At 56.1% G+C, this 14,879-nt stretch overlaps 10 protein-coding genes across 10 annotated transcripts; 5 read left to right on the top strand and 5 right to left on the bottom strand.

Moving 5' to 3' along the window:
- Nucleotides 1-11: 11 nt before the first annotated feature.
- V1518DRAFT_410834 (uncharacterized protein) lies at nucleotides 12-1,942 on the bottom strand. Its single transcript, XM_066902699.1, has one exon. The coding sequence runs from the start codon at nucleotides 1,888-1,890 to the stop codon at nucleotides 265-267; it is 1,626 nt and encodes a 541-aa protein (XP_066762683.1). The 5' UTR covers nucleotides 1,891-1,942; the 3' UTR covers nucleotides 12-264.
- Nucleotides 1,943-2,048: 106 nt separating this feature from the next.
- On the top strand, nucleotides 2,049-3,186 carry V1518DRAFT_369409 (HAD-like domain-containing protein; the record flags this gene model as incomplete). Its single annotated transcript, XM_066901273.1, has 10 exons — nucleotides 2,049-2,088; nucleotides 2,139-2,260; nucleotides 2,318-2,345; nucleotides 2,396-2,413; nucleotides 2,475-2,537; nucleotides 2,585-2,672; nucleotides 2,725-2,765; nucleotides 2,816-2,884; nucleotides 2,931-2,990; nucleotides 3,038-3,186. The coding sequence occupies 10 exons, from the start codon at nucleotides 2,049-2,051 to the stop codon at nucleotides 3,184-3,186; spliced, it is 678 nt and encodes a 225-aa protein (XP_066762684.1).
- V1518DRAFT_410840 (60S ribosomal protein uL2) lies at nucleotides 3,184-4,131 on the bottom strand. Its single transcript, XM_066902700.1, has 2 exons — nucleotides 4,077-4,131; nucleotides 3,184-4,024 (listed from the first exon to the last, which is right to left on the bottom strand). The coding sequence occupies exons 1-2, from the start codon at nucleotides 4,078-4,080 to the stop codon at nucleotides 3,264-3,266; spliced, it is 765 nt and encodes a 254-aa protein (XP_066762685.1). The 5' UTR covers nucleotides 4,081-4,131; the 3' UTR covers nucleotides 3,184-3,263.
- Nucleotides 4,132-4,348: 217 nt separating this feature from the next.
- Nucleotides 4,349-5,717, top strand: V1518DRAFT_410843 (HotDog domain-containing protein). Its single transcript, XM_066902701.1, has one exon. It carries the CDS (start codon nucleotides 4,633-4,635, stop codon nucleotides 5,608-5,610), a length of 978 nt encoding a protein of 325 aa, XP_066762686.1. The 5' UTR covers nucleotides 4,349-4,632; the 3' UTR covers nucleotides 5,611-5,717.
- On the bottom strand, nucleotides 5,596-8,678 carry V1518DRAFT_410844 (CBF/Mak21 family-domain-containing protein). Its single transcript, XM_066902702.1, has one exon. The coding sequence runs from the start codon at nucleotides 8,589-8,591 to the stop codon at nucleotides 5,697-5,699; it is 2,895 nt and encodes a 964-aa protein (XP_066762687.1). The 5' UTR covers nucleotides 8,592-8,678; the 3' UTR covers nucleotides 5,596-5,696.
- A 128-nt stretch (nucleotides 8,679-8,806) lies between these two features.
- Nucleotides 8,807-10,270, top strand: V1518DRAFT_410845 (WD40-repeat-containing domain protein). The gene is made up of 2 exons (XM_066902703.1): nucleotides 8,807-9,884; nucleotides 9,934-10,270. The coding sequence occupies exons 1-2, from the start codon at nucleotides 8,869-8,871 to the stop codon at nucleotides 10,022-10,024; spliced, it is 1,107 nt and encodes a 368-aa protein (XP_066762688.1). The 5' UTR covers nucleotides 8,807-8,868; the 3' UTR covers nucleotides 10,025-10,270.
- Nucleotides 9,911-11,543, bottom strand: V1518DRAFT_410847 (uncharacterized protein). Its single transcript, XM_066902704.1, has one exon. The coding sequence runs from the start codon at nucleotides 11,231-11,233 to the stop codon at nucleotides 10,109-10,111; it is 1,125 nt and encodes a 374-aa protein (XP_066762689.1). The 5' UTR covers nucleotides 11,234-11,543; the 3' UTR covers nucleotides 9,911-10,108.
- A 69-nt stretch (nucleotides 11,544-11,612) lies between these two features.
- On the top strand, nucleotides 11,613-12,963 carry V1518DRAFT_410850 (RNA polymerase II-associated). The gene is made up of 3 exons (XM_066902705.1): nucleotides 11,613-11,904; nucleotides 11,956-12,368; nucleotides 12,419-12,963. Exons 1-3 carry the CDS (start codon nucleotides 11,664-11,666, stop codon nucleotides 12,893-12,895), a joined length of 1,131 nt encoding a protein of 376 aa, XP_066762690.1. The 5' UTR covers nucleotides 11,613-11,663; the 3' UTR covers nucleotides 12,896-12,963.
- On the bottom strand, nucleotides 12,918-13,557 carry V1518DRAFT_410852 (mitochondrial 54S ribosomal protein bL34m). The gene is made up of 2 exons (XM_066902706.1): nucleotides 13,410-13,557; nucleotides 12,918-13,337 (listed from the first exon to the last, which is right to left on the bottom strand). Exons 1-2 carry the CDS (start codon nucleotides 13,511-13,513, stop codon nucleotides 12,980-12,982), a joined length of 462 nt encoding a protein of 153 aa, XP_066762691.1. The 5' UTR covers nucleotides 13,514-13,557; the 3' UTR covers nucleotides 12,918-12,979.
- A 71-nt stretch (nucleotides 13,558-13,628) lies between these two features.
- On the top strand, nucleotides 13,629-14,643 carry V1518DRAFT_410854 (uncharacterized protein). Its single transcript, XM_066902707.1, has one exon. It carries the CDS (start codon nucleotides 13,738-13,740, stop codon nucleotides 14,272-14,274), a length of 537 nt encoding a protein of 178 aa, XP_066762692.1. The 5' UTR covers nucleotides 13,629-13,737; the 3' UTR covers nucleotides 14,275-14,643.
- Nucleotides 14,644-14,879: the final 236 nt, after the last annotated feature.

Raw genomic sequence — 14,879 nt, forward strand, 5'->3', positions numbered from 1 at the left:
AGACCTGGCCGGCCTTCTTCTTTCTTTTTAAGTGTTGTACATTAGTCTGTATTTGTATTTCGAGAGTCAGTTAAATTCATATTTGATGGCGAGAGTTGTGCGTTTACGCGTTGTGTCTGAACCGACGGTCACGTCGCGCTACCGTATCTCCTCCCGCCAGGCTTGCAATTCCTACAGCACGTCGTAACCGATATTTTAGCATATATACTGTCAGATATCTTATCATCATATTCTATACATTTAGAGCCATATTCACTCTCCCCTCTAATACTGATTCCACCCACCGCTCGCACCTCTCCCCGACGTCTGCGCCGGCGGCTGATACGTTCCATACTGTGGCGTTACCGTCGTCAACGACGCCGTCTGATACCGCCCCGGTTTCGCTGCTGACGGTATATACAACTCATAACCCCGCTGCTGGTCACGGGTATACCCGTCCTCCACGATCACCGGAGCCTGTGATCCGCCGCCCTGTTGTGAATTCTGATGCTGCGATTGCTGTCCGGAGGGCTGCGGGGGTGGCGGCGGTGGCGGCACAACCGAGTGCGGTTGCTGCGACGGTCGTTGGTCGTAGTATTGCGGAATCGGTTGCTGCTGTTGCTGCTGCGGCGGCGGAGGGGGGTACGGACCTTGCGGGTACTGCGGCAGCGGCGGCGGTGGATATCGCGGATCCTGAGGCTGGGGATACGGATACGGACGGCCATACTCATCATAGCGCAGCTGCTGTGGCGGCGGTTGCGGCGGGTAGCCGTAATATGCTGCATACGCGTCTGGCGGTGGTGGAGGCTGTTGTGGTGCGTAAGGGTTTTGGTAGTACGCGGCAGCGGCGGCGGCGGCAGCAGCTGCAGCAGCCGCCGCCGCTGCATGTGGGTCGTATGGCATATCTGCGCGCGGGGGTACCGGGTTTTGTTGAGACGGTCCTGAGAGTTGCGGTGGTTGCTGCGGTGGAGGTGGCTGCTGTTGCTGAGGCGGCGGCCCCTGCACACGAGGATCATCCTGCACGCGTCTCTTCATCCGCTCGTCCTCCTGCTGCTCCCACTCAAACCGTTTCCTCTTCAACTCGTCCGGTGAGTCATACTGCCCGTCCTCCGCCCGAGGCGGATATGGGCCCGGCGTCTGCGTACGTGGAGGAGGGGGTGGCGGAGGAGCACCACCATATGCACGGTAGTATTCTGAGTCGTAGTACGCTTGTAGCGGAGGCTGTTGTGACTGAGATGGAGGCGGTGGTGGGCGCGCTGCGTCTGCAGTGGCCGGAGGAGCAGCCGGTGCCGGGGCTGAGGAGGATGCTGACCATGTAGGCAGCCGCGGCGACACTGACGTCTCCGCAGCAGGCGCAGCAGTGATGATCGATTGAGTCATTTCCGTCGTAGTCTGTGCAGGTGGCGCGGATGCGTTCGGAGCTGGCGGTGGTGCTTGTATTGTGGGTGCAGCCGATTCTGTCATCGAGATCGGAGGTGGCGGAGGCAGCGGGGCCGCGATTGGCGCTGGAACTTGAGCTTGCACAATCGGTATCTCGACTGGTGTGGACACGACCGGCATCGCAGGCGCAACAACTGGTGCTTGCGCTGACGCAATCGTTTGGTTCTCCGCAGTCGGCAGCGGCCACACCGGCTCTGGCGCTGACGGGAGTGACGGAGGCGGTGGCGCCAGTGTTTCCTCACTCAGCTTCAGCTTAATAAACTTCTCATCCTTATTCGTCTCCGGTAACTTCTCAAGCTTCTGTTGTTGCTGCTGCGACTTGCGCTGCTGTGTCTGAGCACCCTGAGAAGGCAACGCAAACTGCGCAAACTCGCCAGCGATCACGCGCTCGCGGAGGTCAAACAGTTTCTGGCACTCCACGACAGGGTCAAAGAGAGCGTGTACATCTCCTGTCGATGCGTCTGTCGACATTGCGCGTTGATCGGTGGTGAGAGGAAGGGGGGGTGTTGAAGAGGAGAAGAGGGTGGAGTTAAAAGCGCGTTTGACGCGACGTGCGGCGCGCAACGACATCAGCTTCGCGAACGTACATGTTCGTCGGTCACTCACCTACACTAAACATCATGGCCGCCATGGAAGAGAAAGCCGTGTTCTTCTTCGATATTGACAACTGTATATCAGCTCCGTTTTAGTGCCCGTTGTCGAATTCTCACACCTCACAGGCCTGTACCCGCGCTCATTGAAGATTCTCGACTTGATGTCGAGCAAGATTGACGACTACTTCAAGTTGAAACTTGACGTATCTGAGGAGGAGGCATTGAGGATCCATACACAGTACATGATGGTATGTTGCTTTGAGGAAGGACGTGTAGCGCCCGGAGTGTTGACGCAAGTTGTATAGGACTACGGACTCGCTATCGAAGGCCTCGGTAAGTGACCACCCGCCATACCCACACGCAATACTAACTTACGCGCTTAGTACGCCACCACAGTATCGGTACGCACCAGATCACCACCTTACACTAAACCATGCTTCTAATACCGTATCCGTCCCCTAGATCCGCTGGACTACAACAGCAAAGTCGACGACTCGATCCCCATCTTCGACATCATCAAGCCAGGTACTACTCAGCTCCCTACACCCGTTCACCGGTCTGACACAATACAGACCCTAAACTACGGAGCTTTCTTGAATCTTTCAATAGATCAAAGGTCAAGCTATGGCTCCTTACTAACGCCTACAAGACGCACGCATCGTGAGTTGTCCTTCTCGGTTCAGACGACTGATTCACCACTAATCATCTACAGACGTGTTATCAAGGCCCTAGATGTCGAGGACTTATTTGAAGGTGCGCATGCTACTTCTAATTTGACAGAGAGTCAGAAGCTCACCTCACAGGCTGCACGTTCTGCGACTACACTGAGCCCGTGCTTGTATGCAAGCCCAAGCCGGAGATGTTCACAAGAGGTAACAACGTCTACTCTCTGTTCTCATCATACACTCACACCTGCAGCCATGCAACAGGCCGGAGTCACAGACAAGAACAAGTGCTACTTCGTGGATGACAGTGCAAGTACGTGTACACCTCACCATGAAATGCACAATGACTCACACCAGCAGAAAACGTCAGAGGTGCAAAGGCTTTTGGGTGGAAACTTGCGGCCCACTTTCTCGAGCCCGAAGACCCTTCTCCGGCGGTCCCAGTCGGCGACTGCGAGGTCCGCGACCTGGCAGAGCTCAAGACAATCGTGCCCGAGTTGTTTGTGTAGAAGGTAGAAAAATGACATTACTTTTTCCATATTGAACAAACAAGTATATAGACACAGAAACACACAAAAACAAAGGTTTAATCCTTGGTCTTCTGCGTACCTCTGAGCAGACCAGTCCGTCTGGCAGCAATGAGACCAGCCTTCTGTCCAGGAACAGCACCTCTGCTGATAGTAGAGGCCTTACCGATGTGCTGGTGGTTACCACCACCGTGGGGATGGTCGACGGGGTTCATAGCCACACCACGAGTCTTGGGCCAAGAGTTGCGCTTGACCTTGTACTTGTGGAAGGCACGACCGGCCTTGAGCAGGGGCTTGTCGACACGGCCACCACCAGCGACGACACCGATGACACCACGGGCGTCGGAGGAGACAATCTTCTTAGCACCCGAAGGCAGCTTTAGGCGGGTCTTGTTCTCGTCGGGGTTGTGTCCAATGACAATGGCGTAGTTGCCGGAAGTTCGCGCGAGTGCACCACGGTCGCCAACCTTCTCCTCAACGTTGCTAACGATAGTACCCTCAGGCATAGAACCAAGGGGGAGGACGTTGCCCACGGTGAGGGCTGCCTTCTTGCCGGCGTAGATGAACTGACCAGTGTAGATGCCCTCATTGGCGATGAAGGTCTCCTCGCGGAGCTTGAACTTGTAAGGGTCGCGGAAGACGACCTTGGCAAGAGGCGCGCCGCGACCAGGGTCGTGGACGATTTCCTTGACGACGCCGCGGATGTAGCCGTGACGCTCCGAGTAGTCGAGTGTGCGGAGCTTGGCTGCGCCCTTACGGAGGCGGGTGTGCGACGTGAAGATCGAGCCCGCGCCCTTTCTCTGATTTCTAATAACGCGACCTGGAGATGTTAGCGTGGGATGGAGACGTGAATGCCGCAGTGGCGGACATACCCATTGCTGCGGTGATGCGGTCAAGGCGGATGGGGATAGAGCGTGGGTGCAAACGACAAGCAGGACGAAGATGACGATGGGCGCAGAGTCTGCGGTATCCCAGATGCGCACTGGGTAGACCTATTTAGGGCTAAACGCAGTCACGCTCCAGTCTGAAGTGTCAGCATCAGGGTTTAACACCGCATCACGTGGCATTCACGTGACGCTACAAACCCCGTGTCTCGGAACTGTGCTGTACGCACTCTGCTCGGCCGTTTTACGCAGACCGACGCCCCGCCCCCGCACTCTTGTACTCTTCGACAGAGCGCCGACTGAAGACGACCTCCACGCCGTAGTCGCGGAGTCTAGCATAGACATAGAGCGATTAAATATGCAGGAGCTACCGTAGACATCGAGCGCTGCTTGGTTGTGAGGCCGCTGCTCCGGTGCTCCGGCGGAAGCCATCCGGCGGCGACCGTTCCCCGCACTGCGCGTTCTCCACCAAGTCTATTGCGATCCTCCACCGGCGTCTTCCACGCATCCCCGCCACAGCGCCCGACTCAGCGCCCCCAACAGCATGTCTTCCCGCAGAATCCTGGCGCGCTCTTTTGCCGCGCAACGCGTCTCCGCGGCCCCACTCTCTTCCCCCCCGCCTGCACGCATCCTCCTTGCTCCGTTTGCCTCTCCTAGTCTCCACCGCTCCTTCTCAGCATCCTCTTCCATTGGCGCTGTTACCGCGGCTCAAATCTCCCCCACAAGCGCTGGCTCAGCCCCTCCACCGCCACCCCCCCCACCAAACTCCTCAAAACCCCGCAAATCTCTCCTCCACGGCGTCCTCCGCATCTCCCTCCTCGCTCTCAAGTATCTCGTCGCCCCGGTCCTCCTCGTAATCGCAGGGTACGCCTCCACCCGCTACGCCATGGCTGCCGTCTCTGCCCCCGCGGCGCTTCACCCCGCCGCTCCCGCTTCTCCGGCCTCCACCGATCCCGCCACACCTCCCGCCCTAGACGTTGACACAGCCCTTCTCGACATCCCCCTCGTCCGCCAGCTCCGCGCTGACCCCGCCTGGATCGAGACCCGCCCGCACGACCGCATCCCCGACGCCTTTCGCGAACATAACCTTACTGCCGGTCCCCTCGCTGGACCCCGCAGGCTCACGGTCGTGCCCATCATGTTCTCGAACGAGACCACAAACGAGACGGTCGGCGTCTTCCACCTCGGCCGCGATCTCTGCGGACACCCGGGAATTGTGCACGGCGGCATGCTCGCGACCATCCTTGATGAGTCTCTCGTCTTCACCGCATTTCCTGTGCTGCCCTCGCATGTCGGCGTCACCGCCTCCCTCTCTATCAACTACAGAGCCCCTGCCTACGCTGACAACTTCTATGCGCTCAAGGGCCACGTCGAGAAGCACGAGGGTCGCAAGGCCTGGGTCCACGGCCATATTGAGACCATTCCTACCGACGGCAAGCCGCCCGTCACCGTCGCCGAGGCGGAACTTCTCGTCGTCGAGCCAAAGTGGGCAAAGTCCCTCCCAAACTTCTTCACCACTTGATCGTCATATACATTGCTACACTAAATTTACAATAGACTCAATCAATGCCAAACTTTTGTACCTTCCCATGCATCATATCATACAGATTACTCGTCATCAGACAGAAGATGTGCGTAGTCGTCCGCTGACGCAAACATCGGCAGCGCCTTCAACTTTCGTCGCTTGCTCGTCTTGCTCTTCTCCGTGCCCGCCCCGTCTTCCGCCGGTGCGTCTTCCTCCTCAACCTTCCGCTTCGCCTTCTTCCCCTTGGCCGCCGGCTCGTTCAGCTCCATGTTCTCGCGCTCAAACATCACGTCGAGATCTTCTTCGTCCTCGTCCTCGTCCTCGTCATCTTCGTCGTCATCGTCACTGCTCTCAAACGCAGCCGCCAGCGCAGCCTCATCAATCGAGTCGTCATCGTCGTCCTCGTGCTCCACCTCAACTTCGCCGCCGCCCTCAGACTCGTCGTCCGCGTCAAGTCCCTCATCTTCCACGTCATCATCCAAACTCTCCTCATCGTCATCGTCGTCGCTGTCGTCGTCATCCTCACTCTCCTCCAAGTCCTTGCGACTCTTCACCATCGCATCCCACACCTCCTCATCGTCCAACTCATCCCCGTCATCATCAATATCCGCCGCGATATCGCCATCGCTATCAATTTCGATCTCCTCAGCGCCTTTCTTGCTCCGGGCTGCCTTTGAACGCACGCCCTTGTTCACAAAGTACTGCGCAAAAAACTGCTCGTCCGGCGCCTGTTTGTTCTGCGTCTGCGCCTTCACCGCAGCCGCAGCCTCCCTGACAACCTTGTTCCAATCCACAAGATTTGCAGTCGGCACGCCTTGTCGCGCGGCCTTGGTAGACAGCAACAACACGCTTTTGTTCATATACGCACTACTGTCCGCCATCGGCTGCATGATACTCCCAGCACCGCTGCCAGCAGTAATGCCGCTCTTGTCCTTGTTCTTCGATTTCGGAACTTTGTAGACAAAGCGGTCCAAAAAATGCGTAAGCGTGTGCAATGCCAGGTCAGGTCGCGTAAGCTCAGACTTTGATCCCGCAAGATAATTCGTCGCGAAATGCGTCACCGTAGGATGGAAATGTCGCGTCAGCGGCAGCAGTTCCCACAAGCACGTCGTTGACGCTTGCGCCTTCAACGGATCTTGCGCCTTCCCGTCGTATAGCTGTGTCGTCGGTGCTTTCGTCTCCACCGCAGCGCTCGTCTTTGTGTCCTCCTCATCTGGCGCGTCCTTGAATATCTCCTCCTCGTCATCCGCGTCCGCCGGTTCCGTGATCAACTTCCGCAGATACGGCGCCGAGTTCTCGGCCTCGCTCAGCAAAAACAGCACACCGGCCGCAAACCCCACGTTCAGTGTCTCCGTAGCGATCTGCATCAACCGCTTCGCGAATGCGCGCACCCGCTCACCATTGGTATCGCTCTTGACCGCTTTGAACACGAGGTTCAGGTATAGCGCCTGCTTCGACGAATTGATCGCGCGCGGATCGAGCAAGCTTTCGTACAGCGTGCGGTAGAACCTGTCCGTCTGCACCTGTCCCGCCGAGGCGATCTGGTACAGAAACATGAGCGCCTGCAGTCGCGTGTTGAAGTTACCAGAGTACGCCACGTCGTAGAGCACCTGTAAGTGTGGCTTAAACTTGTCCTCCTCGAGCGACGTAAACGGGAACGCGCGGTTCAGGCCAGTCAAAATAGCCGACATCAAGCGCATGTTGGCTTCCTCCCGCGCTTCGGACGAGAGGTTGATTGCCTTTTGTTGGTTGCTGGTCTGCTTCTCTTTCTCCTTATTCTTCCACCTTCCCTTTTTTACTGTCTTCTCCGCAAGCTTTTCGTCCTTTTCGTGCTTCGCCTCGGCGATCAAACGCTGGAATATGCTGAAATATATCTCGATCAACACGTTTGCAAGATCCTTATTCTGGTTCGTAACAATAGTCTGGTTGAGCGTGATCATCGAGTAATACCGCGCATGGTAGTCCGCATTTGGTCTAAACAACAGCTCCGAGATCGCGTTCACAATCACACGCTTCATAGCCGGATGCGCTTGCTCAAGCGACAGAATCAGATGTGACGCGCGCGACGCAGTCCGTCTATCAGCATCGCCGAGCTTGTTCACGCCGAGACGAAGTAAATTGACCTCCTGCTCGGGCTTTGAGCGAATCAAGTCTATGATATCCGACAACACGCTCGAGCGCACGTGCACGACGCTATCGTGACTCAGCGTCTCGAGCAGTTGCACGAAGGAAAAGTAGTACGCCTTGAGCCAGTCCTCGAATGCCCAGAGCACCATGTACTGCCGCGCGAGCTTGGCAGTCTTGCCGTCGAATTTCTTGTCGCCGTTCGCAACCGCGCTCAAGAGCTTCAGTGCAGAGACATCTCGAGCAGTGAACCAGACGAGCTTGCGGTCCGGAAGTAGGTTGCCATTCGAGCACAGATCCTTAATCGCTTCAACAGCCTGCAACGCTGCAGAGCGATTTTTCTTCTTCGCGAGGGCAAGTAAACCCGTCAACGAGCGCGTCGCGTGTAGAGGTGACTCTTGAATCAGAAGCGTGAGCGCTGAAATTCTGTCCGACAATGTACCGGCGTTCATGATCTCATTCAGGAACTGCTTCTGGGACGACGCAGCCGCCGCGCCGCCTGCAGCACCGCCGTTGATGTAGTTCTCGGTCTCGATCTCGAGAAGCGTTGTCGCGTGCTTCAACAGCGCTTCCTGCGCCCCGGTGCTGAGCGCTTCTGCTTTCTCGTCGGCGTCATTCGAGGCGGGAAGAGGGTCGAGCAGGTCTGTCGCGTGCCATGTCTGCGTCGGCACAATAAGCATCTGGGCACGCTGCCGTGACGGCGGTTCATTGGAACGAGTTCCAGCTTTCTTTGGCCCTCGCTTGTTGCTTTTGTTGCCATCCCTATGGTCGCGCTTCGAGCGCACTGGTGGCCGCGATACCGAACGCACGATGACCTTTGACGGCGCCGAACCGTTGCTGCCTTTCGCACTCATGACTGCACTTCAAAATTATTCCCGACGGACCAGCTGAAGGCGAATATGGATCAACGACCGGGCCGCTGGGGGGGAGGCACGGCGAAGAGAAGGTTGGTGAAGTCATTTTTTCATCGAGGCGGACTCGCGATGAGTTGTGATCTATGTGAGCTGTTCGTGATCTGTGATTTACTGCGACTTCGAACTGGCTTGTCACTTCCCGAGTCCACGACCTCTGCACCACCATCCTTACAGACAGTAGAGTTGCGCTCCTGTTTGCACCACGCTGATCTCAACCATGCCGCACCAACCGCATAACCTTGGCACCTTGCCAATTGCGGATCACTCCTTCTCCGCCGACCGGGCGCAGCTAGCCGTCGCCCGCGACATATCCGTCGAGCTCTACGATACCACCACGCCAAAGTACTCGTTGCTGACCACGCTCGCCGGCCACGACAAGACTGTGACCTCGGTTGACATTGCGCCCACTTCGGGCCGGATTGTGACGTGCTCGCAGGACCGCAATGCGCTTGTGTGGGAACCCCAGACCGACGGCACGTACAAGCCGATGCTCGTACTGCTGCGCATCAACCGTGCCGCGACGTTCGTGCGCTGGTCTCCGGACGAGAAGAAGTTCGCTGTTGGCTCCGGCGCGCGCGCGATCGCAGTGTGCTATTTTGAGAAGGATGACGATTGGTGGGTGTCCCGCCACATCAAGAAGCCCCTGCGCTCAACCGTGCTGTCCGTCAGCTGGCACCCCAACTCGGTGCTCCTCTCTGCCGGCAGCACCGATTCGCACGCACGCGTGTTTTCCACGTTCCTCCGCGGAGTAGACGAGAAGCCCGAGCCCACGGCATGGGGCGAGCGCATCCCCTTCAACACCGTCTGTGGCGACTTTGTCTCACCCAGCGGTGGCGGCTGGGTGCACGACTCTGCGTTCTCACCCTCCGGCAACGCACTCGCGTTCGTGAGCCACGACTCCTCCGTCACCATCGTATACCCGTCCGCGCCGGATCAGCCGCCGGCCGCGATCGTCAACGTCACGACAACGCTCCTTCCCTTCGTCACGCTTACTTGGTTGTCCGAGAACGAGTTCGTCGCGGCCGGGCATGATTGCCATCCCGTGCTCTTCTCCGGGTCGGGCGAAACTGGATGGGTGTTGGATCACTCGCTTGACGATCCTTCCACTGCAAAGAAGAGCGTGAGCAAGGAGAACACAGCGTTGAACATGTTCAGACAGATGGATTTGAAGGGTACTCCCGCTGCGGCGCTCGACAGCACCTCGTTGCCCACTGTCCACCAGAACACAATCACGTATGTATTTCTTTGCGATTCATTGCTGCTGGAAGCTGACAATATCTAGGAAACTGCGCCCCTACTTGTTGGCAGGTGGCCGCGTGACCAAAATCTCCTCCTCCGGTGTTGACGGCCGCGTCGTCATCTTCGACGCATAATTGCGTACGCGTGTCCGCTGCGACTAGCCTACAGGCGAAGAATAGTAAATTACAATTAAGACACATTTCGGAACAGAACAGAGCCTAAGAAATTTTTTGCATGTAATACACGGCAAATCCGTCCCGCATATCCGTGGACAGCTGTTCCGCAGGGACGTGCCAGATCGCCAAGCCTTTCTCGAGAGCAGTCGTGATAAACTCTTCCTGCACATCGTGCGCACGCATTTGCATGGCGACGAGAATGTGCGTGTCATTACCCGCCAGGAGGGCGAGTGTGTCGACGAAGGGACTGATTAAGAAGTCGTTGTAGACGGTGTCACATGCAATAACGACGTCGAAGTCGGTAGAGGGGGCGGATGGAAAGATGTTGCTTCGGATGTGCTGAATATCCATTCGTGCGTGTTCCCAGTCGAGTTCCATAACCTCTATCCGAGGCCCACTGTCCGTACTGCTCTGACAATGGTGGTGTCCCTTGATGCTATGCTCCTCTCTGCTTGCATGCTTTCCTGCCAGCGTCAACGACACAAAACCGACCTCCTCTCGCTTTCGATGATTTATACGCATAATCGAATCCTGTACGGTGACAATGTTATTTTGCACGTTCTTTCTCAACAACGGCAGAATCTGAAACTGGTCAGTCGCGATATACACCCCCCCAGCATTTCTCCGCGCCAACATAGGCGCGCTCAATGTACATGCCAAAATCCCCGATACTCCTGCACCAATTTCAAGCATCTTGGTATCCGAGCGCGCAAAGAGGTGGTGGAAGACGGAGGTGGGCGTGAGAACCCACTGCGCGAATAGCGGGGAGACTTGCCATAGAACCGCACCGGTGGTGGAGTTGTGGTTGCTTGTGGAGTTGAGAAGTTCAGGTGACTGGTGAATCTCAAATTCCAGCACGCATCTAGTCGTCGTCGCATTCGCGTCTCTTCTCTGACGCGCGTTAATCCTGCGCACGCCGCTGCTGCTACCGGCTACATATCGCGACTCCGCGTTGTACAAGTCGTACTCCGACATGGTCACAGTGACATGTAACGCATGCTCTGTGCGAGATATATACCCGAGATTCTGATTATCATGCGGCTTGTGTGCAGAAAACAGCTCGAAAATGTGCTCGGATACCGTGTCGAGAGTTAGCTGCTCCAGCGAGTCATGGATGTTGCTGTCGGGAGGAGTTGTCGCAGTGCCGTCGGTTCCATGTATTGCCATGCTGAAGACAATAAGCAATATCTGTCCAGCACGATGTAGTATACATGACAGTCTTAAGAGCGAGATGGGCGGTGCACTCTGTTGCGCCGGAGGCGTGCTGGAGGTGGTACTATGTGAGTTCGGAAGTGCTAAGCGAAAGAATGGGGTGTGGACTTAACAAGGCGCACGACACCTCCAACCACCGCTCAAACTATACGTCGACACTACAAGTCTTAGCAGACTATCGCAGGCGCCTGCTGACAAAAATCGCTTAGCTAGAGAAGCTGGTCCACGGCCTAGCAGGCGCTTCGACGCGTCCAAAGAACGTACATGGAGCAGTCAGGGGTTGAAACTACCAACCCCGTTAGCTTACACTCATCCAACTCCGTGGCCCTCATCATCCTCAAGCACACACCGAGACACATCCTCCTCCCACCCACTATCACGCACCATGTCCCGCGCGGTCCGGCAAGACTACATTGCGCGTGTGCGCTATCAAAACGGCCTCCCGCCACCACCATGTCCGCCGAAGCTGCTCGACGTGCCGATTCCGCTGTCTTCATTCACGCACGCGGGGTTCCTCTCTGCTCTCGTGCAGCAGCAGCCACCAAACATCGATATTGACGCCGAGCTTGGCATGCCACTTGATATGACCATGATTAGTGGCGTTTTTGATAAGGGTGACGAATCAAGTATGTCAGTGGTGTATGATGGTTGAAAGAAGTAGTTGTTAACATATACAGAACTGTATCCCGAGCGGGGCGAGATCACACTCCACGACACAGATCGCCTTCTCCTGCGCGATCCCTTCGAAATTGGCGGCTCCTCTAAATCCCAGCCCAGCGTCGCCTTTCTCCGCCGCACAGAATACATCTCCACCGACGCTGTCAAGCAAGCGCGCGCCCTGCGCACGGCTGCAGCAGCCACGAAAGCCGCCGAGCGCGCCGCAAAGGTCAACGATCCGCAACAGCAGCTCGAGGCGATTGAGCAGACGTTTGAGCAGGCGAAGGAGGATATTACCGTGTTTCGGCATCCCACGAAGAAAAACCTTACCGTTGTGGATTCGTGGGATGTGGTGCCTGATATCGAGATGTTTGATCGGCAGTATCTGCTGATGAAGATGGCGGGAAGCGCACCTGGCATGTCTGGGAAGGATGTATGTGCTTTAAAGAACTCCAATTATAGTGCGATGTTAACTGGATGCAGGAAACGTCCGATTCGAGATACGATGTGGCTGTCGCGCGACCGATGGGCACAGAAACACAGACATTCATGTCCATGTTTTTAGCAGACGCTGACACGAGCGAAAAGTTAAAACAAGCAATGTCACTCTCACAATCCGAGGCTGCGGAGGAACTACTCGAGCACGACGACGACAATGACGAATCTGGTGAAATGTACCGGTTCGAATACACGCGCGACTATGAAATCACAAGTCAAGACACAGACGAGATGTTACTCTCCATCGACGACGAAACACAGAAAGCGTATTTCCACCCCATCGGCCGGCGTGTTATCCTCAAGCGTCGGCGAATGCAGAACCTGGATAAAAAGCGACGACCGGAGGAAAATATCACCAACGACGTTGCTGCTATCGAAATCAAGTTCCGCGCGCTGACGGCCGAGGAAAAAGTTAATCGGGACAGCGTGCGGAAGCAAGAATTTGGGTACATGGCCGAGTAACAAGGCTTAGCTATGTATGATGTATAGTAGTATGAGTTTTATATATGGCGAAGGATTTCTCTATGTACAACAGAACAAAGTCGCTTAATGCGAGAGATACCACCGCCCTTTCAACTTTCGCGCGGCTAGGATCCGCCGGCCGGTCCGAGACCTAGCGCGAACGAGGTAGCCGAACCTGCGCTTCCGCTTGAAGGTGCGCGGCTGGTACGTGTTACCGCGGGCTTTCCATCTGCGCTGGGAGAACTGCGGAAAACTGAGAGCGCCAATGCGGGGGAGCAGGCTGAACGCGGTGGAGATTGTGGTGGTCTCGTCCACGACTGCAGCAGAGGCTTCGACGGAGACCGTAGTGGAGACGAGGAGGGAGCGGCTTGAGGGCGGAAGAAGGGAGGCGCGTGCAAGCTGTAGGGTGTTCGAAGATAGAAGTGACGACATCATTCGTCTGCTCGCAAGATGGTCATTAACAATCGTTCTTGCCGTGCTCGTCGCGGAAGACGGGGGTAGGTCCTCATACCTGTTCAACGCCGGCATCGCAGTTCGCATCATCATGTTGGCATTACCTCCAGCACATGGCCGCACAACACTCCGTGTGGCAGTAAAGAGTCTTGTGGAGAAGGCCATTGAAGATTGGTTTGCTCGAGCAGGTCGTGGTTCAATTTGCAAACCCGTGATGCAGTTGTCGGGGGGAAATTGTAAGCTGTCCGGGTTTCGTGTTTCTCCCAATTTGCGATCGTGAACAAAAATCGCATCGTCGACAGCCTCCACCTCTAACCATCTCCCGCACCCCCGCAACTCCCACAGCCCTATACTCCCTAGTTGACGCCGCTGGGGACGGTACAGTCACCATGTCGAATCCCCCACGCTACCACTCCGCCAGCAGCGGCATCACTGTCATCCGCGTTACCGCTCTGCACAAGATCTCTAATGCTGAGGCCGAAGACCTACTCTCCTCCTTCCTCGGACACGTCAGCGACCGTCCTGCATCTGCTGCCGCGACTGTGGTCTCCGCGGTCACCGCCAACACCGTGCCTGCGGCTGTAACCTCGCCGGACACCGCTTCAGCGACGGGGTCGACCGGGAAGGTCGCCGCGCTAAGCACAGCGGTCACACAGCAGCTGCAACGGATTCGACGGGACTTGCTTGGCCTCGGACCCGTGTTTGTCTCACGCAAACGCAAGTTACAGGCTGTTGTTGATGACGAGACTGGAGGCGCCGCCACATATGGCGAGAACGGCGAGGACGCGGCGATGCAGGACGGCGACGTGAGTATATACGCGGCCGACGACGCTGCTGTGAGTAGCAGCGGCATTGACAAGGCCGAGCGCAAGCGGCGGAAGCGCGAGCGGCAGAAGGAAGCGAAGCGCCAGAAAAACACTGCTTAATCGAACATACGCATGCATTCCCTACTTTTCTCGTTTGCATCTCCTCACCTCATACCGCACACGTCGACAGATGCATATATTAATACTGTACTCTCTAACCCCCTACGCCCTTCTCCCTTTTATCACATATTCTCTCTTTACAACCGGAGTCTAATGCATGGGTTTTGTCTTTTGTACTTTGTTCTCGCGCATCTGTAATAGGTCGTTGCCCGCTAGCTTGATTGAATGCAACTGCGCGTGTCATAATTGCTGCCTAGCTATAGTTTGCCGTATCGTGTAAAAAGTTTGTTACGGTTGCTACTTGTATGTGATCTGTATGTATCTCTGTTCCAGACTATATTATTAATCACAACTTATTATACAATTCTATACTATCGCACACGCGCCGATGAAGATGTGAGTATGAAATAAATAGCTCGCTCCGAAGGCTGAGTATTAGTATCATCAAACACACAAAATGGACCCTCCAAAAATGATGCAAATTGAGCTCCGCAATCAGCAAAACCTGCTGTATTACCTTGTATTAGCCGTCTTCTGAACTTTACTTTGGTCGCCGCTCCGAGTCAACGAATTTGTCAAGCTCGGCATCGAATTCGTCATATAGA

This window comes from Limtongia smithiae, assembly GCF_038497785.1.
Source record: "Limtongia smithiae strain NRRL Y-17922 unplaced genomic scaffold V1518scaffold_1, whole genome shotgun sequence".
Taxonomy (NCBI): Eukaryota; Fungi; Ascomycota; class Lipomycetes; order Lipomycetales; family Lipomycetaceae; genus Limtongia; species Limtongia smithiae.